The 23,922-nt window shown below is 34.6% G+C and overlaps 1 protein-coding gene across 1 annotated transcript in view; it reads right to left on the bottom strand.

Annotated features, from left to right (window-relative positions):
* Nucleotides 1-120: 120 nt before the first annotated feature.
* Nucleotides 121-23,922, bottom strand: part of NEXN (nexilin F-actin binding protein) — a 52,900-nt gene continuing 29,098 nt past the window's right edge. The window contains exons 6-14 of the mRNA XM_081307696.1: nucleotides 18,358-18,399; nucleotides 17,004-17,201; nucleotides 16,744-16,920; nucleotides 13,382-13,570; nucleotides 8,968-9,166; nucleotides 6,013-6,230; nucleotides 1,718-1,903; nucleotides 1,133-1,490; nucleotides 121-1,046 (exon numbers count right to left, since the gene is read on the bottom strand). Of these exons, the coding sequence (XP_081163822.1) occupies nucleotides 1,033-1,046; nucleotides 1,133-1,490; nucleotides 1,718-1,903; nucleotides 6,013-6,230; nucleotides 8,968-9,166; nucleotides 13,382-13,570; nucleotides 16,744-16,920; nucleotides 17,004-17,201; nucleotides 18,358-18,399 (1,581 nt within the window). The 3' untranslated portion in view covers nucleotides 121-1,032. The remainder of the gene's footprint in view (nucleotides 1,047-1,132; nucleotides 1,491-1,717; nucleotides 1,904-6,012; nucleotides 6,231-8,967; nucleotides 9,167-13,381; nucleotides 13,571-16,743; nucleotides 16,921-17,003; nucleotides 17,202-18,357; nucleotides 18,400-23,922) is intronic.

A 23,922-nucleotide genomic window follows, 5' to 3' on the forward strand; every position in this document is an offset into this window, starting at 1 on the left:
TTAATACTCAGGAAAAAGAATTTTGTCTTGACTGTCTTTAAAGGATTATTGTGGGTTAAGAATTCTAATGATAAGGGTAAACATCTGCTTGTAGGACTCTTTAAACCAAGGAAAGACTTTTTTTCTTTAATATACAAGTTACTTTATTATGGGTTTACATTGTAAAATAAATCTGTCTTCCAGAAAATTAAAATATAAAAACAACTTGATAACAGAACATAACTAGTTATTTACAAATAGACTAGTATTTTTAATTAAAGGCTTTCTACTCAGTCCTCTTAAAGCTTGAAAACTATAGTTATGTTGAAAATGTTTTCTAATTAAAACATAATTTGTTCAGACAAGATCATAATAAAATTTGCTTTAGTGGTTTGGTTATATATTACACGCATTTGAAAAATATATTTAAGTATCCCTAACACTCAGAACAATGTATAGATAGTGGTTTCTTATTAGGTTTTGTCTGGTGTCTGTTTTCCATAAATTCTTACTTAAACTTTTGTTTTTCTGCATGTTCTCCCTTTTCCATGAAAAGAATGATCTTATTCCCCTTCTATTTCAGAAAGACTAAAACTACAACATTTATAATTCTCTTCCTCTAAGAAAACAAACTAACTCAAATTGATTCCTAATTAGTTGTCTCAATCTACTTCAGACTAATTTTAGGTATAAAAGCTCACAAAAGATAATTCTTTCATGCAAAATAATGTTTACTTTTTTAAATACATAACTGCTATGAATATGGGAAATATACTACCACCCTTATAATTAAGTTCTGATAGAATAATTGAATCAGTTTCCCACTCATAAATATTTTATTGACTGCTAAAATGCATATTGTAGAATATGTTGATAAATCTGATATTCAATTGAAAAACAATATTCTGTAATAAGAGTTTGTGTTTTGAAGACTTATGAAAAGGAATTAAGAAGTCAACAGAGTGGTACTTCTGGTATCCTTTTTGGCAGTGCCACAGAAAGTAGGAAGAAAGAAAGTTGTAGATAGAGAAAGTTCCAAGTTGAGAGGGTACCCTAGTAGTCATCAGCTAAAAAAGAGAAAAAGAAAAATAATTTTTTTAATAGGAAAAAACTTTTAATAGAATAAAAAGATTAAAAGATGATTAATTCTTACTTTCAATGGTAAGAATACAGGTACTAGCTGCAGAGCCTTTATTGTTGACTGCTTTACACATATACTCTCCTCCATCCTCTGGGAAAGTTTCTGGTAAGTAAAGGCAGTAAGTTTCTCCTCTTTCAATATATTGATAGTCTTCCCCATCCTGCAGTATTTCTCCTTCAAACCACCATGTGATTTCTGGTTTGGGTTCTCCTGTTACTTTAACAGTAAATCTGACTGGCTCACTATCTACAACTGAGGTGTTTTTCAGAGGCTTCTTGAACCACGGAGCTCCTGATCTGGTTTGCTCTTCATCTTCAATCGTGGAGCCATTCATGATGCTACCCTCCTCCTCCTCCTCCTCTTCTCTTTTCTGTATTAAAATAAATGCATCAGGATGGCATTTATAATATCAGTATTTTCAAAGCAGCGGTATAGTAGAATTTTGAAGGTTTAAGTAAATGATGTACACTTATTATTAAGTACACAATATTCCAATTACTTGAAAGTTATTAAAACATTCTTTAAATTCCTCTTCATAAAATTATGGTATTTAAAAGCATCCTTAGAAAATTTTTTTAAAAAATGTAAGCCTAGTACCTTTTGTAGTGCTGCATCAATTTCTTTTTGTTCAAACTGCATTCGTAGAAACTTTTGTTCTTCAATTCTTCTTTGTTCTTCTTCTTCCCTTGCTTTAGCCATTTGTTCAAATCTTGCTTTCATATTCACTTTATGAGTAAATGGAGCTTCACTTTTTTTTGCAGGCTTTATATCAACATCTTCTTCCTTCAAGAAAATATGGGCCAAGAGTAACAATTGCTTGTTTTCTAAAAACAAGCTGGGGTTTTGGCTTAGCAGTAGAGCACCTGCCTAGAATGTGAGGCACTGGGTTGGATCTTTAGCACCACATAAAAATGAATAAACAAAAGTATTGTGTCTAAGACCAAAAAAAATTTAAGAACTGAAGTGTTAATAGTTGTGTATAGGCACAAAGTGATTCACATCATTAGGTATGCATGTGCTCTCCTAGACAGGATTGTTTTCCCTCCCTGTAATTTAAAAAAACTGATAGTTGGTACTGGAGGTTGAGCCCAGGGGTGCTTTACCACTGAGCTATACTCCCCCCACCCCTTTTTATTTTTTGAGTTTGGGTCTCACTAAATTGCTGAGACTGGCCTCAGACTTGCTATCCTCATGCCTCACCCTCCCAAGCCACTGGGTTTACAGGCATTTACCACCATGCCCAGCAAAGCATTCTTAATTATGATCCTGTTCTCCCAGTGTAAAGATCACACAATATCACTGGAATGCCAGCCTATTTTGCCCAATCAACTCTGGCTTGTTTTTGATGTTACTGAATAATACAAAAAAGGTCATAATATAGTACTACACCCTTCATGATTAGTAGAACTTCCTTTCCCACGTAAGTCTCCCACCCTATAATAAAGAATATAATTTATGTTATTTCTTGTTTGATTTTTCCTTCTTTACCCATCTTAGGCCTGTATCCTAGAGATGAATTCCATCCAAATCCTGGTCAAATGGTAGAGAAAGGTGTTACAAGTAGAAATGGGAAACTGTTAAACGACAGTATATGTAGCATAAAGAAGGGATTAAGGTCAAATGTGCAGTTGATCTGTGTAAGGCTAAGTGTTGGAAGAAATGGGTATAATTAGTGATTTAAGAGCAGTATCAGTATGAGTCTAGGAAAGGGCCAATTTGATAGTGATGTCACTTGAGGGTGGTCTTATAGAGTGGGGTTCAGTTAATCCATACTTTGTAAAGTACTATAGTAGTTGACTCTTGATTTCTAGGCATCTGTGGGTCTGTCTGAAAACCATTTAATAATACTGTGGGTAGTTGTTTCAGGGTACCCATAGCCAGCTAAAGAATTTGTGAAGACAGATATTTTTATATCAGTTTAAGGTGTTGCAACCTTGTTCTAATGGGGGAGTAGGAAGTAAAAGAAAATTGAGTAGTTTTTCTGTGTTTGTATCCAGTTTTATTATTAGGTTAAAAAGTATGTTATCAACAGGGTTCTCTCTAAGTTTGAACAAGTAAAAATTTCTCATAAGCTAACTGGGAGAAAGTGAATGAACATTCACTTAAATACAATGTCATCTCTTCTTGGATCTCTGAAAAGCAAGGTTCAGGTTTCTGGGAAAAACCTGTATCCTGTTGAATGGAATGAACGCTTATCTAGGTACATTATTTATAGGGCACTGACACCTTCAGCACAGTTAAGCAATGCATTTGCCTTTTGCCTTGGAATACTTTAATTATGAAGTCAGATAAGGCTAAGGTAGGTGTTCAGTTGGTTTAAATACCAAATGAGTGTGATACAGATGAAGTGCTTGCTACAGGAGCTGGAATGGAATTCTTTGGGGAAGTACACATGAATGAGACTTTGAAAGATGTTGAACATATTCTAAAGGAGAGAAACTAGTCAAATGATCAGATTTGGAAAAGGGATTGCTATAACAAGGGTCCTCGCTTTTAATTGCACTCTACCAAAATTATGCTAGTAGATTTTTAAAGGCTACCTCAATGATCTTTGATTCAGGAAAGTATGATTGGAGGGACTTCCATGTCCTTTGCAGGAAACACCATTCAGAACATCCTGATGTATTGAATTCCATCCTGTCCTTATCTCACATTGAAGATCCAATAATAGCAATAAAACAAGAAGTCACCTACATTATTTTTATCTTGCCTGCATATTTTGTAGGGATAGACAGGATTGCTCAGGTTTTATTCTTGCTAGTAACTTAAAGGAAGCAAGTACATGTTGATTTGACTTTATCTTCTGTGGTAGATTCACTTCATACTGTTATTTTCAAATGGCTTTAATCTACTCCCTTCAGCAAAGTTAACAGTACATTAGACCTTCCCATTTACCTAAGTTTAGGACCAATTTTTCAGACTGCCTTTACCTTATTCGAAACAATTTATTCATCTTGCCTCATCAGAACTGATTTCTCTAGCAATGTCTGGTTTTATTGGTAATCAGTGTAATATTAGGCTCCTCAGCAACCACCTTCCCTAAAAGCAATAGTTTTGTTACAAGTTTGGTCTACTTTTCTCCCCTGGCCCAAACTTAATGCCTTTGTACATATTTTCCAGTTCATCCATCGTGATCTCAGAATTCTTTCATAAACAGTCTTTTACTGTCCTAAAAATTTGTTTTATTAACATTTCCCAGAAGATAGTTGATGTAAGTTTAAAAAGGCATTTACACTACCCATAATCTGCTTTTACAGATTTGTAACCTGTCACCCATTATTCCATGAACCTTGCATTATAGCCCTATTTTCCACTCCCCACATTTTATTTATAGCCTCTGTTGAGTCATTGTTTCCTCAATCTGGAGTGTCCTTATCTGCAACTTTTATGCAACCTTTACATTTGGTGTGAATGTTTGCTCAGCGCTGTTAAGCCTCTCCTAGACATCAATCCTTCCAATTTGATCCCATAACACTAAATAAATATAAAACCTATTAAAGCACAGTCACATCTCATTTGGCTTGCACACTTTCCCTAAAACAACTCAGGGTCCCACATTAGGAGTGGTGGTTACAAATGTATTTCCCTTACCCCTACTTCATTAACCTCAAGTTTTTTTTTGCCAGCATTCAGTAATTGTTTGCCATCTTCACCTCTGTCTCTAAGTGATACATGAAAAGAAATGACAAGTTTAGTCGCTAAGGTAGTACCAGTGTCTACAGCAGATCCTGAAACGTCGGGCACTCATTTTTAATGCCTATATCCAAGCCCACCTTTAATTTCAACATTATGTAGCTTAAAGAATGTCTGGTGTTAACTCCATGTTTTAAAAATCCCTTTAGATGGCTTTGAATCACACATCCCCAACCCTTATTTTTTGAGACAGAGTTTTGCTAAATTGTCCTCCCTAAGTTGTTGAGGCTGGCTTTGAACTTAAGATCCTCCTGCCTCAGCCACCTCCTGCTTGGCCATCATGCCCAGCTCACATGGCATCTACATGAGCCAGGTACAGTGATGCACACCTGTAATCCCAGCAATCCAAGGCTGAGGCAAAGGATTACAAGTTTGAGACCACACTCAACAATTTTGGCAAGACACTGAAAATAATAGAGTTGAGAATGTAGCTTAGTGTATAGCACCCCTGGGCTCAATCCCCAGTTTAAGAAAAAATACATGTTCATCTCACCTGTGCTTGCATCTTCATTGTCTTCATTCTATGCTTGCCTTGATAATTGTTATAGTTTCAGTAATTAACACATAATTTCATTCCATCCTTAAGTCTCTTCTAAAGACCCTCCCAACTTCCCATACCTGTTTGCTACTTGAATATTTGAAAATGTATTTTTAGGCATAAAATTTAAATATTATAGAATTCTGGCAGGAAAAAAGTCTAGATTCTATTTTAATGCACACTTATGGAAGAGTCTGAAATAGGAAGGGACATTACAGGTCAATGATTGACTCCTTATTTTATGTATGAAGATACCGCAATTTCATGTCCTCAGAATTCTAATAAAGGCTCTTCCACTGAATTATGCTGTGATTTTGATCATATCATATGGCTTTATAGCTTCATCTATAAAACATGAATGTTAATATGAATAATCTCGGGTTTAACTTGAATAAACTGGGTTATACTAATCGAACTAAAACACACCAATATTTTTTAACCACTTGTGCTTAGATTAAACCAGTTGATCTCTATAGGTTTTAATACCGAGAAAGGCCATCTTAATGTGCTTTTGCTATTTTGTTTCCAGATTATTATATATGTCAGTGGTTAGTTGTAAGTCCTTTTTTTTAAGTACTAAAACTTATTTCAGAGGCAGTGTTGTATCTGTTAAATTCATTATCATTATTGTACCATAACTGTTAAATATAAAAGTATATACCTCGTGGAAGTTTTCTGCTTCTCGCTCTTTAATTTCAAGGTCAATTGCTCTCCTCCTTGCTCGTTGTTCTTCTATTTTTTTCTGTATTTCTTTTTCAGACAACTGCCCAATTTTTTCAAACTTGCTTTTTAGGTTTTTAGCTTGAATAGAACCACTTCTTTTTAATTTGATTAATTCTTCATATTCTCTGCTCATTCCAAAGGTTTCATTTTCTTCTTCTTCCTTCAGAAAAAAATAAATTTTATATGTTGAATACCAGCAAATTATAGTTGTTCCCCCACCTATCTGCAAGGATATGTACCAAGATGCCCAGGAGATATCCGAAGCCACAAATAGTACTGAATCCTATATGTATGGTTTTTTTCTTATTCATTCTTAACAATTTCAGCAAACAAATCTTTTTCTCATTAAGTCAAAAACTTTTACTTTTTCACTTAAAGGAAGCTATTTACAGCTTCTCTGGCATATCCAAATTGCCATCATCACTACTCTTGTGTTTTGGACCTATTATTATGTAAGCAAGCACTGCTGTCATGTGATAATCTGATATTAGAGGAGACTACAAATCATATCACAAGGATTGCTGGACAATGGGATGATTCCTGTTCCAGGCAGGATGGAGTGGGTCAGTGACAGATTACATTGCACTATATAGAATGTTGCAGAGTTTAAAACTTGTGAATTGCTTATTTCTGGAATTTAATGTTTTCAGATGATGACTGGCCAAAGAAAGGAAAACTTCAGACAAGATAGGGGACCCCTAGTTTGCATAATTTCTTATTTGAAATCAAAAATAAAACTTAAATTAGCTGTTTCTTCAACACAATGTCCAAATGTACTTAAAGTGGCACTATATGTTTAGAAAACATTTTATTCCATGTAAAATATATTTGTCAGGGAATATAACTAAACGCCTCTAACATTCCACATTAACCTGCTAAAACTAACATATGAATGGCAAGATTAATTTTCACTAGGAATTATAAGAAGATTGTTTAGGGGAAGGCAAAAAATAGAACTGAAACAACATTGGGCTAGAAATCAGCTATGAATTTGGTTTAGGCTTTATGCCTACTTGCTTACCCCACTGGGCATGATTTTCTTAAAAGTCCAGAGTGCCAGACGTAGTGGCACATGCCTATAATCCCAGTAACTCCAGAGGATGAGGCAGGAGGATCACAAATTTGAGGCCAGCCTAAGCAATTTATAGTGAGACCCTGTCTAAAACAAAGGGCTGGGAATGTAGAACACTTGCCTAGCTTGTGCAAATCCTGGGACAATCCCATTCCCAACATTGCAAAAACAAATACAAAACTCCTGGACATAATAGGGTATAGTAATTTGATAGCATTAGAATGTCTGACCATTAATTTTCCATGTATTAATAATAACTATAGCTCCATTAAATACTAAGTTCTCCTAGACTATTTTCAGCTTTCTTCATTAAATAATTGCTACTGTTTTGGGAGAAGTGAGGGAAAGAATTTCCTACATCATATTCATGGTATTTTAATCATAATTTATATTAATATGGTATTTATATTCTCAGAGCCAGCTATATAATTTGCTGAGCTACAGCCAAAGCAGAGGAGTAAAGCTGCTCAAAACCTACTGCCCCAACCTGTGACAAACAGGCAACGTCCAGGAGACTACAACCTCTGTGTAGAGATTCAGTTCTTCGATCAGAAGTTGATAAGAGGATGCCACTAAGTCACCTGCCAATCATGCCATGGCATTGCCAATCAAAGACTGTGACAGTCAATGGTCACCTTACCCCTTTTCAAACATGGCCTGACACATCCAGGGGCCTTCTCTTCTCTTGCCTTCTGCCACCTAAGCAACCTGACCCACCCACACTGAGTATGACAGTAGCCAGGCACGGGGAAGGTTAGACAAAGCTTGGGAAGGAGGCTTCTGAGAGCCCATTCCAGTGTGATAGGGAGACAGCAGGAAGCATGGGTAAGCCAAAGTGCCAATGCCCTAGCACACATTTCATTGTCCAATCAACACAAATTCGAAGATAAAAATTAAGATTTTTCAATATGGCAATCTTAGAGCATTGAATCATATGAAGTATTCGGAACATGGGATCCTGTGAGTACACAAGTTGCATCCCATAAAACTGGCCCTGTGTGTAATATATACATATATTTTTAAAATTAGGAGCTGTGGTACATACCAGTAATCCTAGTGGCTCAGGAGGCTGAGGCAGGAGGATCAAGAGTTCAAACCAGCCTCAGCAACAGTGAGGTGCTTAGCAACTCGGTGAATAAAATACAAAATAGGGCTGGGGATGTGGCTCAGTGGTTGAGTGCCCCTGCGTTCAATCCCTGGTACCCCACTAAAAATTTAATTTCAACACTAGAAAGACCATACTAACATATTTAACATCATCACAGTTCCATTTTAGAATAATTTAGTAAAACAAAATAATTCAAATACATGCCAGTAGGGCTGGGGATGTATCTCAAAGAGAATATGTTTTGTATGAGCTCCTCAATTCAATGCCCAGCATCAAAAAACAAAATTATACTTAGTGAAACTGATAGCCCTAATAGTATCCATGGTCCTGTAGTTTTTCTATTAAATTTATTAGTATGCTATTTGTTTCAAGGAAAAATAATATATTAAATATAGTACTTTAGAACAATAGTTCACAATCATGGTGTACCCAGATAATTTTGAGCTATGTAGGAAAATTTTTTACTTAAGGAACTACAGTGCTTCTCTTCATCACTGTATCATATAGATAGATATAGATATACATTTAAACTAGCAAGGAGGGAGTTACAGCAGACCAAAAGTACATATAACTGCTGAAGCCTGTACCACATATATGCCCCATAGAAGTTTGTTGAGTATCCTTTATGTGAATAATATAAGGTTACTTCCTATAAGGTAATATAAGTAATATACCTAAGTATAAATAGTATATAGATGTTTCTTAAAATCTTACCTCTCCCATTTCTTGTCTCAGTTGTTCAAATTCCTGTTTCTCCATTTCTAGTTTATGCTTCCGTTCCTCCTCTGTTCGCCGTTTTTCTTCTTCCATTTTTTGTTTTAATAATTCCTCAAAATTTATTTCCAGTTTTCCCGGTGTAAGAGATTCTTGAGAGAATGTTTTATATATTTCTGAGGAGTCATCATCTACTACCTATTTGAAATAATTCCTTTATTAAGTTTTCCAGAATTATATAGGCTAAAAATGGAATATTTCTTGTAGAAATTGGGATTACTTGAACAGAAAGGTTTCACATTGAACTTGAAAAAAAAAAGGAGATTGGGACTGGGATTGTAGCACTTACCTAGCACACATAAATAAATAAAATAAATGCAGTGTGTCCATCTACAACAACAACAAGAAGAAAAAAAACAGGAGATCATAAATTCTCTTCAAAAAAGTTTAACACAATAAACAAGGGAGAAATATTTAGAAAATTAAAGACAGGTATTTTGTGGTTATGAAGAAACTAAACTGATAACCTTCTATTCTCCCTTCCAGTGAACACAGTAATTTTCCTTTATTTATACTATGAGAAATTTGGATTTGATATTAATAATATGACACTTTTAAAAATAGTTATTTTTTAGTTGTAGGTGGACACAATATCTTTATTTCATTTTTATGTGGTTCTGAGGTTTGAACCCATTGCCTCATGTATGCTAGGTGAAAAGCATCCATGGCTTCAGTCCCCAGTACTAGAATGAATCAAATAGAAAATTTCAGTTATAGTCTTCTCTGAGTGAATTAGTTAACCAACCCATCATGAGCTCCTCATAATCAGGGGAGAAAAGTCTTAATGCTATAATTTTATTGTATTGATTTATTAACTGCCAGGTTAACTTTAAAGAAATAATAATAGTTAATACTTAGAGCTGCCAGTTAGGCACTTTACATGTGATGACTTATTTATTTAACACTGCAACCTTATAAAAGCTATTATTAATATCTTCATTTTACAGATGAAGAAACGGAGGCACTGAAAAGTAACTTGTGCAAAGTTACAATAAATACAAAGTGATAAAGCTGGAATTCAAACTTCAAAAAATTTCTAATAAGATTATAAATAACTTACACTACCCTTTTTGTAATTTCATGAATTTACCTGGATAATTAATTAAATTAGTAGTTTAAATAAATACCTGCCATTTGGCTGTGACCTTGGGCAAGAACCTATCCTCTCTGAGTTTCATTATCTGCGACAACTTTCATATAGGTGTCATGAGGACTAAATAAAGTTTGGAAACAGCTGTGAATCTAACTAACATCATGGTAGTTTTATTCTTACATTATCATTCCCTATATAAGGCAATTCTAAATTGCAAATAGAAAGTTTGCTTTTGTTAATTTGGAATATATTTTACTATGAAAAAGAATTATCTAAGTGTGTTTTTTCTGTCACCTGATGGCATATATATACACCACTGATCTGAACTCTGTCTCTGTGATTGAAATAGTTACAGGACGTATAAATAATTAGAACAAATTTTAAAAAAAAATAGAAGGGAGACCAGTAGAAGAAGGGAATTGGGGAGGGAGGAGAAGGAAAGGAGAGGTACTGGAAAATGAGATTTATCAAATCATACTGTTTTATTGTGTGCTTGTATGAATTTATTATAACAAATCCCACTGTTATGTATAATTATAATGCACCAATAAAAATACACATAAGAGAATGAGAGAGGCTCATTTATTTGATCTAAATTTTATCAAGGCTTTACACCCAAACTTTACCACAGAACTAATCCAACTCTCAAACAATGTTTAAATGGTTTCAAAATCCAAATATTGCCCCCAATTTTTTATTTAATGTATGAACGAACTGAATCATAGCATGCAATTACAATATTTGATCCTGAATAAGAAACACTAATGAAGAAATTTGTCTCTCAATTCAAAAATGTCTCTAGGAAACTTTGTTTTGGTTTCATTCCTTTTTTCCTTCCCTGAACTTTTTCTATTAGTAAATCATGGTTAAAAGACAGTTTAGGCCTAAAAAAAACACCTCCTTGACTAGGTCTACTGATCTTCATACTTCACTACTACATCTCAACCTGCTTATTATCCAAAAATTAAGTGCTTTTACCATGTGTATTCTCTATGTAGAAACCATTTGTTAATTAGGGATTATCTGATGCACACAAGATCATCTCAATATCACTGATATTTGAAACATTTATTGGGTCAGGCACAGTAATACATGCTTATAATCCCAGCAATTTGGGAGGTTGAGGCAGGAGGATTGTGAATTCAAGGCCAGCCTCAGCAATTTAGCAAGACCTGAAGCCATTTAGTGAGACCTTGTCTCAAAATGCAGTTCAGTGGCAAAGTATCCCTGGGTTCAATCTGCAGTACCAAAAGAAAGCAAAAATCCATTTATTGAAAGTCTGTTATGGTAGGCACTGTGCCACATGTCTGATGGATAGTCTCATCCTCACTGAGAGATACAGCCATATATAATAATACATATTAGTGCTATTTTAGGGTAGTATTAATTGCCATAGGAATACATAGAAAGTGTTTATTATCAGGAAAGGCTTCTTAAAGGCAATGGAAGGTTATAAATAAGAAATAGCAGAGCATAGAGAAAGGAGAAAGGGACATGTTTCAGACAGTATTTGTGAAAGCCTAGTGGTTCTCACTTGGAAGAAATGAATGAAATTTAGTATAACTAGAACAAAGATGGAAGATTAAGATAGATCAAGAAATGAAACTGGAGAGATATATAAGAATAAGATTATAAATAAATATATATTTATTTAAAGTTTTGGGATTTTTGCTTTGGGAAGTAGAAAAATTTTAAGCAAAAGTACCCAAGTACTACGATTGAACCCATGGGTGCTTTACTGCTGAACGAACTATAGCCCTTATTTTTGATTTAGTGACAGGGTCTCCCTAAATTGTGATCTTTTGATCCTTCTGCTTCAGCCTCCTGAGTAACTGGGATTACAAATCAGCACCAGCATGCTTGGCTTTTTTTTTTTTTTTAACAGAAAGATTATGCCATGGGCCTGGGGCTGGGGCTCAGTAGTAGCGCACTTGCCTGGCATGTGTGAGGCACTGGGTTTGATTCTCAACACTACACATAAATAAAAAAATAAATAAAGATCTATCAACAATTTTTAAAAATTTTAAAAAATAAAAAAGATCACTCCATGGATTAAGGGGTGTAACTCAGTGGTAGATCACTTGCCTAGGAGGCACAAGACCCTTCGTTCAGCCAACACTGCAAAAGAAGAAGAGGGGGAGCAGGAGAAGGAGGACAACAAGGACAGGGAAGAGGGAAAAAAAAAAACACTGTTCCTAGCATTATAGGAAAGATTGGATTAAAGGTAAGAAAGAAAGTAAATAAGGAATTGGTCCTAAGCAAGGAATAACAATAACCCAAATTATAGTAATTGCAAAGGGAAAGCTAACAGATTTTAGAGTAATTGAGAAGACAGAATAAATGAGACTTAGTGACTGACTGGATTTCAGGCATGAAAAGATATAAATGTTTTTAGTCTTTCAAGTTTCTGATTTGAGCATCTGGGTGGGTGATTACACCAAATGGACACCTAGACAAATATGCTTGAAACTCAACTGGAGAAAAAAAAAACAAGTTATTACATCACTAAAGCCAACTAAAATATTTCAAGAAGGGGGTGTAGTCATGTGTCAAATTGTTTGAAAATAGTTTGTCATATAACCATACAATTTTACAATTGAAAAATACCAATTTTGTGACAGTTAAGTTAGGTCACAATATCCCAAGTGATGGGTGAGCAATTTGGAAAAGTTAAATAACTGATTAAAATGATTACAATCATTTAATATATATTGGATAGGAGGAAAACTAAAATGAAAAAATGAATGAAGGAGGGATAGAGGTAGTAGGGAAAAAGACAGGAGGAGGGAATAGAGAGAAAGGAGGAGGAAGGGTAGGGAGGAGACTCCCTGCTTCTTCCTTAGACACCCAGTTCTGGAAAACGTAACTTCCCATAGAAGGAAGGTATTTTTCAGTCCTTTATACCAGGCATGGTAATTAAACAGAACCTTCTCAAAAGTAAATTCAAGTAAATAACTTCAATTGACTGATATTATTTCATGAAAGACTTTAAAACCTATTTGCCAGGACTGGGATTGTAGCTCAGTGGTAGAGCTCTTGCCTAACATATGTGAGGCAGTGGGTTTGAGTTTCAGCACCACATATAAATAAGTAAAATAAAGGCCCATTGACAACTAAAGAAAAAAAAACATATTTTCCATTTCTACTCTTGGCACCAATTCCAGAAATAAACAGGATACTCCCCAAAGTCTGATGATTTCTGTTTAACATGCTCTAAAAGCTGAATGCTAAAGGCATTTTCCAATTAGGTTCCGTCTTACCATGCTTCTTCGTGCTTCAGCAAATGCCTTCTTTTCTTCCTCTATTCTCCTACGGGCTTCTTCTTCTGCTTTCCTTTTTTCATCTTCTCTCCTTTGCCTTTCCATTTCTTCAAAACTGAGTTTGAGTTTACCAGGACGGTATACTTGAAATTTTTTTTCTGTGTCTTGGTTTTCCTCATCTTCATTTACCTAAGCAAAGAAACGATTCATTACTAAGAATTAAGGTTCATTAAAAATAGCAATGAATTATCAATCAAAAAGCACAGAATTGGCTGTTTTGCACAGTAGTGTTTCTATGCCCTTAATACACTTGATCAAAATCTCATTCCTTTTTAATGTCTTATATGATAAAATCTTCAATTTGGAGAAATTCCAAATAAAGATGTACTCAAGTTGAATAAAACTTCCCAATCAAATCAAGTCTTTTTAGGGGCTGGGGTTGTGGCTCAATGGTAGTGTGCCCGCCTAGCATGCATGAGGAACGGGTTCGAGCCTCACCACCACATAAATATAAAGATAGAATGTCCACCTAAAACTAAAAAAAAAAAAAAAAAAAAAAAAAAAATCAAGTCTTTAAAAATTTTTTTTTGTAGTTGTAGATGGACAGCATACCTGTATTTTATTTCTTTTTATGTGGTGCTCAGTGGCCAGTGCCTCACATGTGCTAGGCAAGTGCTCTGCCACTGAGCTACAGCCCCAGCCTCTCAAATCAAATTTTTAAATAAATAAAATGGAATATTTAAAAATGTTTGAAAGAGTCACCCTGAATATTAACTCTCCCATTGCAAGCATACGATGTGTGTTTATGTACTTAAATTGAGGTGCAAATATAACTTAACAGAGGTTTGTTTTTTGTTTTTTTTTTTATACTGGGGATTGAACTCAGGGGCACTTAACCACTGACCTACATACCCAGTCCTTTTATATTTTATTTTAAGATAGGGTCTGGATAAGTTACTTTATTGCCTCAATATTTTTTTTAATATTTATTTTTAGTTTTAGGTGGACATAATGTCTTCATTTTATTTTTATGTGGTGTTGAGGATCGAGCCCAGTGCCTCATGCATGCCAGGCGAGCAAGCTACCACTTGAACCACATCCCCAGCCAAACCTCAATAATTTTTTAAGGCTGGCTTTGAACTTGCCATCCTCCTGCTTCTGCATCCTGAGTTGCTGGGATTACAGACAGGCACCACCGTGCCCAGTTTAAAGTACACATTTTGTAATTTTTATGGATTTTTTTTTACTATAAACTATGGAACTTTTCCATATACTTGTCAGGTTAAAGATTATTATTTGGAACTATTTTATATAAAATTCAAGTTTCATGCCGGGTGTAGCGGCACACACCTGTAATCCCAGTGGCTCAGGAGGCTGAGGCAGGAGGATCGCAAGTTCAAAGCCAGCCTCAGCCACAGCGAGACGCTAAGCAACTCAGTGAGACCCTGTCTCTAAATAAAATACAAAATAGGGCTGGGATGTGGCTCAGTGGCCGAGTGCCCCTGAGCTCAATCCCAAGTACCCCAAATAAATAAAGAAAGAAAAAAAGAAGATTCAAGTTTCATGATTTTAATTTATTAATTTAATATTGTTATTTATTATTCAGTTAATTAGCCATTTCTATTTCTTTGTTAAGATGACTATCAATGATGTCTAAATTATATAAGTATTATGTAACTAGAATTACCCCAAAGTAGAAACATTTTCAAATGTCTATGAAATAAAAATTTTTGCAATGTAATATTTAGATATCATTAATAAAAGCTGATCAAGAAAGATGTGGTCAAAAAAAAAAAGAAAAAAGTTTGTGGTCACTTTAAAAATTACAGATATTCCATTTTTAAATCTTTTTGCGGGGTGAGTGTGGATATCGAAGACTGAACTCCAGGGCACTCAACCACTGAGCCACATCCCCAGCCCTCTTTTGTATTTTATTTAGAGACATGGTCTCACTGATTTGCTTGGTGCCTTGTTTTTGCTGAGGCTGGTTTTGAACTTGCGATCCTTTTGCCACAGCTTCCTGTGCGGCTGGGAATACATCTTAAAATTAGATTTGAAATTTGTGTTTTTTTCTTATTTTAATTTTATTTTTACTGATAAATCTATTAATACCATATTAATAATAGTTAACATTTTAAAAACACCTAGTATATGCCAAATCCTATTTTAGGTGCTTTCTAGATATTAACTCATTTAATAATTTAAGAAGGAAGCACAGCTGGGCATAGTGACCCGTGCCTGTGATCCACACGTGTTGGGAGGCTGAGGCAGGAGGATCACAAGTTTGAGCCCAACTTTAACAAACTTAGTGAAACCGTCTCAAAATAAAAAGGACTGGGAATATTGTTTGGTGGTAAAGCACTTTTATTCAATCGCTAGTCGAAGAAAAGAAAAAGAAGCACTATCATTTTTGCCATTTTACCAATGAACATGGGTAAGACATGGAGAGTTTAATAACATGGCCATGTTTACAGAGTTATAAGCAGTTGAGATCTAAATCCAGGCAGTCTGGCTCCAAAATCCATGCTCGTAATCACTACATCATATACACACATGCTCAAACCCTACAAACTGCATATTCCTTAGTAAAATGTTATTTCAATAAGTTCAAATATTTGAAAAGCTGGACTGAAACCAAATATACCTTTATAATTAGATCTGAAAATGTCCTGCAATCAGGCCATTAATACATTGCAGGCTGAACCAACAGATAGAGAGAAATTAGGTTCATTGAGTATTTTTGCACGTTTCTATATATGTGTATTGGATAAAATGCCACCAGGTGAAAACTTGAAAACAATACAGATGAATTTTATATATAGGATATGTATACAGTCTCAAAATCAGACACTGTTTTCTTTCTTTCTTTTTTTTTTTTTTTTTTTTTGTACCGGGGATTGAACTCAGGGGCACTTGATCACTGAGTCACAGCTCCATAAATTTGTATTATATTTAGAGACAGGGTCTCACTGAGTTGCTTAATGCCTTACCAGTTGCTGAGGCTGGCTTTGAACTTGAGATCATCCTGCCTCAGCCTTCCAAACCACTGGGATTACAGGCATGTGCCACCAGGCCCAGCACTGTTTTCTTTTTTCAGGGATTGAATACAGGAGTGTTTTCCCACTGAGCTATATCCCCAACTCCTTTTATTTTGAGGCAGGGTCTTGCTAAATTGCTGAGGCTGGCTTCAAACTAGTGATCCTCCTGTCTCAGCTTCCCAAGTTGCTGGAATTACAGGAATGTACCATTGCATCCAGCCATGTCCTTTGATATAGAAAATCTTGAATTTGTGGTAATGAACCTAATCTAAAGCTAGTTAGTTTCCCTAATACTAAACGTAAGGTTTAAGTATATATATTTACCATTTGCCGCCTTGCTTCTTCAAAAGCACGCTTCTCCTCTTCTAAACGTTGTCTTGCTTCCTCTTCAGCTTGCTTTTTTCTGGTTTCTTGTCGTTGTCGCTCCAATTCTTCAAAAGTTAGCTTCAATTTTCCAGGAAAAAGTGATTCTTTTTTTGCCTCACTTTCCATTTCATCATCCTATGAAAACACACCTGTTAGTTACAAAATGGAATGCTGCCAACTTAACTATTTTGATATGTCCCTTAAAATAATAAAATTACCATGAGGAATGAAAGACATTTTGCTTCCTTGAGAGATCGTCGTTGTTCTTCATGTCTTATTCTTTTATCTTCTTCACACTTAATCCTTTCTTTCTCCTCCTCTTCTTTTTCTAGATCCTCAAAATTCTTTTTTATTTTTCCAGCTGTTTTGTATGATTTGACAGGTACCACTGTTATAAGTAGTGAATCGTCTCCTTCCTATTTTATAAGATAGATAATTAGCATAAAACTTCATAATAAAAATTCAGGGTTTTGGGGACTTTACCTCCATCACTGGTGAATTTCATTACATTGCCATCAGTGTTACTATAAAGAACAAAAAAATTATTTTTACTAGTTACTATTAAATATGTTTCTCAATATTCACTGTGCACTGTGAGTTAATCTTATTGAAATCCATTGCTGACAAGGTTGAGAAGCATTCTATTTCCTAAAAGATAGAGTTAAATAGGTAATCAGATAAAACAGTAGTGACACTGCCTGAATTTAGCTCTCCATGCACTAATCCCACAAAAAGGTAATGAACATGTGAGTGCACTTTAAATCAATTTGATGGTGTATAGATTCAGTCTAAACACACACAAAATTATATAATTTTTCCTCACCATTCAAGTTTTAAAAATACTTAATATAATTAGTATTTAATGAGGAAAAAACCCTACAGGATATACAAGTGATTTATTAAGTGTTTTTAATATACTTTAATATTTAATCCTATTAATTTTTTTTGAAATTGATTTTAATTAGTTCCACTATATAATCTATTATTCCCTCTTTTTGAAAAATAGAGAAGAGTTATAAAATATAATGCACGTCCCTAAAGTAAAATTTTCCCAATTCATGTGGCTGTGGTTTTAGGCACACCATCAGATTGTTCGATTGATTTTTAACTTTCTTTGTTAGATAAAAAGGAATTATTAAAATTTTTGTGCTTGTTGATACATGGTAATACACACTGCACTCTGTACTCGCATATGAAAACTGAAACACAAACTATCAGGAACTCTGAGGAAAGAAGACAAATAATTAAAAGAAAACTACCTTTTACAGTGTTAGCTTTCAACAATCTCAACTGTTAGTAGCGGTTCAAGAAATATATAGTCTTGGTAGAGTATCCAATACTGAAACTGAGACTTGTCCTTCTAATTATGAGAGCAAAAACATACTTTTCTTAAAAAACACTAGAGTGTTTGAAAGTGCAAAAGTATGAACTTGCTTTCATAAAACATCCTTCTTTTGTGTTTATAATAAAGAGTTAAATACAAAGTCCTTTTTATATTTTCTTAGATTACAAGAAAATTTGTGAATAAGATAATTGAAGTTGAATGTTTCATTAAAGGAAATGTCTGTTTACCTCTGATGTTGTTTCAGTTCCCGTATTGTTTATGTCCTCAATCTATATTGAATGAGAATTTCATATCATTACATTACATTGGATTTCTGCTTGTTTCCCTTAAATATAAAACTGAAAAGTAATTTAATTGTGGTTTATGGTAATTTTTCAAATTTATAACTTTTGAAATATTTTTTATATTGCTCCAAATTAGCCAAATGTCCTTTCAAATGGAGAATAAACCTTATACTGGCTTTTGCATTTTGAAATTTATATAAATATCAAGGAACAGCATATTAATAAAAAATTAAGTTAAGCCTACCTTTGTAAATCTGGAAATTGAATAATGGACCAAACTCTTTTGACCTGGCTTTGAGTTTACAACCAGCAGTTATCAATTTAATTAACAATTTAAACTGACATACACAGAAAAACTACTCCATTCTCTGTTCCTGCCCCAGCAAAAGGAAAAAAAACCTATCATTAGCAATCATATAATTGTCATGATTATATTATACAACATAAACAAATGGCAAAAACACAACTGTCACAACAATAAAGTATGGTAAAACCATGTAGGCTAGTTTAGAAGGGAAAGCAATTCTGGCCATCACGTTTTCTATATATTTTGACCAGAACTAAGTAGGAAATGGCTTCATTTAAAAAGTAGGAAGGAGCTCGCTGAGCCTGATGGTGCACACCTATAATCCCAGTAACTCAAGAGGCTGAGATAGGAGGGTGCAAGTCTGACGCTTGCCTCAGCAATTTAACAAGACCCTGTCTCAAAAAAATAAAAGGTGCTGAAGATGTAGCCCAGGGGCAAAGCACCCATGAGTCAATTCCTAGTACTACACACACACACACACACACACACACACACACACACACACACGAGTGGAAGCTCAATTGATTATTACTCTTTTTTTTTTTTTTTTTAAAGAGAGAGTGAGAGAGGAGAGAGAGAGAGAGAGAGAGAGAATTTTTAATATTTATTTTTTTTTTTTTAGTTCTGGGCGGACACAACATCTTTGTTGGTATGTGGTGCTGAGGATCGAACCCGGGCCGCACGCATGCCAGGCGAGCGCGCTACCGCTTGAGCCACATCCCCAGCCCATGATTATTACTCTTTTAAAAACATAATTAGATTAGTTTGAGGGGCAGACTAATGTACCTTGGCAAACTGAAAATTGAAAGGAGAAGGTTGATTTAAATAATGTAATGTTTGAGATCTCAGGAAAAGGAAATACAAGCAATAGGAAAATCAAAACCAATAGTAAAAATTCAAATTGTTTATTGTTTTAATTTTATTGTAAGACCAATGGGAGTGGGCGGGGGGGGGGTTGTAAGCACTTGCCTAGCAAGTGTGAATCGCTGGGTTTGATCCTCTGCACCACATAAAAATAAATAAATAAGGGGCTGAGGTTGTAGCTCAGTGGTAGAGCACTTTCCTAGCATATATGAGGTACTGGGTTCGATTCTTAGCACCACATACAAATAAATGAAATAAAGGTTCATCAACAACTAGAAAAAAAATCTTAAAAAAATAAATAAATAAAGGTATTGTGTCCATCTATACCTTAAAAATATATTAAAAAAAACAATGAAAGTTTGACAGTGGTTGTTCCTCATGCAATTTAAGGGAATTTTTATTGTATTCTGGCTTATATTAGGAACTGGACAGGTGGACACGTTAAATACCTGTTCTCTCACCTGACTTTCCTTTTCAATATTCTCTATCAAGGAATAAAGAGATTTTATTTGGATACCCAATTTCTTAAAAACTAAGTTACTAAATTATTCTGAACAAATGGTTCATTTTTTTTTTTTATGGTGCTGGAGATGGAACCCAGGGTCTATTGCATGTGAGGCAAGCACTCTACCAATGGAGTTATATCCCCAGCACCCAAATGGTTCATTTTTTGAAAGTCTGTTTTTATACTTTAATAATTGAAATGGGTTATTCAGAATAATCTTATACACTACAAAAATATTTTGTTCAGAATAATTTGCTTGTTACAGAATTACTTGTTACACTGATGTCCTAAGTAAGAGTGAACATTTTATTGAATGTTTGTTATATTAAGAAAAAATATTTTTCCATATTTTATGGGTGCATTATAGTTTACATACTGATGGGATTTATTGTTAAATATTTGTACATGCACACAATATAACAATATAATTGGACTAATATCATTCCCCAAGACTGTCTCCCTACTTCCCTATCTCCCAACCCTTGGTCCCTTTCCTCTACTGATCTCCCTTTGATATTTATGAGGTCCACCCCCATCTTTCTTTTCCTTCTTCCTTTCCAGCTTCCACATATGAGAGAAATATACTAAAAAATATAAGAAAAGTTTTAATAAATATATAATAAAATAATTAAAAAATAACTTGTCTTCAAAAGAATATTGATCATGTTAGTAAACATGATTAAAAAATCATGTTAATCTCTCAATAAAAAGATTCAGAAGATATGGCAAGAAGCCAAATATTGAGATTATAGGAAAGAGAAATGCTAAATTTCTTTTTTTTTTCTTTTGGTAGCTGTAAGTGGACAACATGTCTTTATTTTATTTGTTTATTTTTATGTGGTGCTAAGGATCGAACCCAGTGCCTCACATATGCTAGGCAAGCACTCTGCCACAGAGATACAGCCCCAGTCCCAAGAAATGCTAAATTTCTTAATCCCAAATTTGGTCTATTCTACAATCTCCCCAGATCTTTCTTAGGTTATTATTTGGAGATTTCTTTTAATTTGTGCATTTCAAACCATTACCATAAGTTGTTGATATATTCACAGAGAACAGATTTTCTGATGTTCAATTATGGTGTTGACTTTCAGAAGCCACCATTAAAAAGCTGCTTCCTATTTATTTTGCTTTGAAAGCAAACTCCTTTCTTCCCAAATCACCTTCATTTTTTCTTTCCTTTCTTTTGAAGATACCCTACTTCAACCAAAACTGTTCTTTTTCTAAATCGACAGACTTTAATTTTATCCATCAATGTATCATTATAGATAACCAGATAATCCCAAATCAAGATTTCCCTCAAATTCTGTCAGTCTTCATTTCTAACAAAACGCAAGGCACATTCATTTTTAATTCTTTATAATATCCTAGAATCTCAGAACTGGTAATTATCTTGGCTGTCACTCATTCAGCCACCTCCCAAACTCTGGAATCCCTTTTATATCATCTCTCCTCCCAAACCTGGTGTTACTGGGGTTTGAACCCAGGAGCATTCTACCTGTCAGTTATATTCCTAACACTTTTTTAAAATTTTACTTTGAGACAAGGTTTTGCTAAATTGCCTAGCCTGTCTTCCAACTTAGAATCCTCTTGCCTCAGCCTCCCCAAGTAGCTGAAATTATAGGTGTGCACCACCACACTAGGCTCCTTTTATAGCATTCTTGCATATGGATTTATACAAGTAGACTTTGTAAACAAACATTAAGACTCTTTTTGATTATCTGTACAATCTTGTACTTCTTATATTGAAAGATACATTAAATTATATCAGATTTGAGTGGAAATGTACTTAGGTTTTTAAATTAGACTTACATATTTACAAGATTTTTACTATTAATAATTTGTACCACCTACATGTCCTTAATTTAATAGGTCAAAATTTTATTAACCAAGATTCTCTTGGGCTGGGGATATAGTTCACTTGGTAGAGTGCTTGCCTTGCATTCACAAGGCTCTGGGTTCAATCCCCAGCACCACCAAAAAAAAAAAAAAAAAAAAAAAAACAACTCTGACACCCTATCCACGTAGCAAGTATCTGCAATGTTTTCAAAGAAAGTATTTTCAAAAAACAGTTTTTGAAAAACTACTGTCTAAATATTCCATTCTTGAAGTTGAAAGTGAGCCAGAAAGAGTATAAAACAATCAGTGCTGTAAAATAATATAAAAGAAGAGCCCATGTACATACTACTTTCTGCCAAATACCATATATTTGAATTATATATTTATTATATTTTTTATTCTTTTATTTTATAATTTATGATACTGTTAATATAATTAAAGATATATTTATATATGCTTATAATATTATATATCTATATTATATATTTATAATAATTCTCATGTTATAATTTTATTTCCTTATAAAATTTCATTATAAAATGAATGATAATTTTTATTTACTAGAAGGGGCAATAGTAAAGCATATAACATTCTTTACTCAGAAAAGGAGGTACAAAGTAATAAAATATAGGAAATTCCCTTTTTTTTTTTTTGTACTGGGGATTGAACTCAGGGGGCACTTGGCCACTGGGCCACATCTCCAGCCATCTTTTGTATTTTATTTAGGGACAGAGTCTCACTGAGTTACTTGGTGCCCTGCTTTTGCTGAGGCTGGCTTTGAAGTCCCAATCCTTCTGTCTCAGCCTCCTGAGTCACTGGGATTTCAGGCATGGCCACCATATCTGGCTCCCATTCTTTTTCATAGCTTACCTAGCATATGTCATCATTTACCATTCTGTGGCTATTTTTGCCATAGAAGTGGTCATTTGCAAAATCAGAGTAAATAAATTTCTTTGATATGCAAGTTTGGCATGTTTTACTTTCAATGTACTTTTTATTTTTTATTTATTTTTATTTTTTTTTACCCCAAATGCAGATTGCAGAATCACGTCGGTTACACATCCACAATTTTACATAATGCCCTATTAGTAATTGTTGTATACTGCTACCTTTCCTATCCCCTACTATCCCCCCTCCCCTCCCCTCCCATCTTCTCTCTCTACCCCATCTACTGTAATTCATTTCTCTCCTTGTTTATTTTCCCATTCCCCTCACAACCTCTTATATGTAATTTTGTATAGCAATGAGGGTCTCCCTTCATTTCCATGCAATTTCCCTTTTCTCTCCCTTTCCCTCCCATCTTATGTCTCTGTTTAATGTTAATCTTTTCTTCCTACTCTTCCTCCCTGCTCTGTTCATAGTTGCTCTCATTAAATCAAAGAAGACATTTGGCATTTGTTTTTTAGGGATTGACTAGCTTCACTAAGCATAATCTGCTCTAGTGCCATCCATTTCCCTGCAAATTCTATGATTTTGTCATTTTTTATTGCTGCATAGTACTCCATTGTGTATAGATGCCACATTTTTTTTATCCATTCATCTATTGAAGGGCATCTGGGTTGGTTCCACAGTCTAGCTATTGTGAATTGTGCTGCTATGAACATCGATGTGGCAGTATCCCTGTAGCATGCTCTTTTAAGGTCTTCAGGGAATAGTCCGAGAAGGGCAATAGCAGGGTCAAATGGTGGTTCCATTCCCAGCTTTCCCAGGAATCTCCAAACTGCTTTCCAAATTGGCCGCACCAATTTGCAGTCCCATCAGCAATGTACAAGTGTACCCTTTTCTCCACATCCTCGCCAGCACTTGTTGTTGTTTGACTTCATAGTGGCTGCCAATCTTACTGGAGTGAGATGGTATCTTAGGGTGGTTTTGATTTGCATTTCTCTGACTACTAGAGATGGTGAGCATTTTTTCATGTATTTGTTGATTGATTGTATGTCCTCCTCTGAGAAGTGTCTGTTCAGGTCCTTGGCCCATTTGTTGATTGGGTTATTTG

The sequence above is a fragment of the Spermophilus citellus genome (genome assembly GCF_964194105.1).
Source record: "Spermophilus citellus genome assembly, chromosome: 9".
Classification (NCBI taxonomy): domain Eukaryota; kingdom Metazoa; phylum Chordata; class Mammalia; order Rodentia; family Sciuridae; genus Spermophilus; species Spermophilus citellus.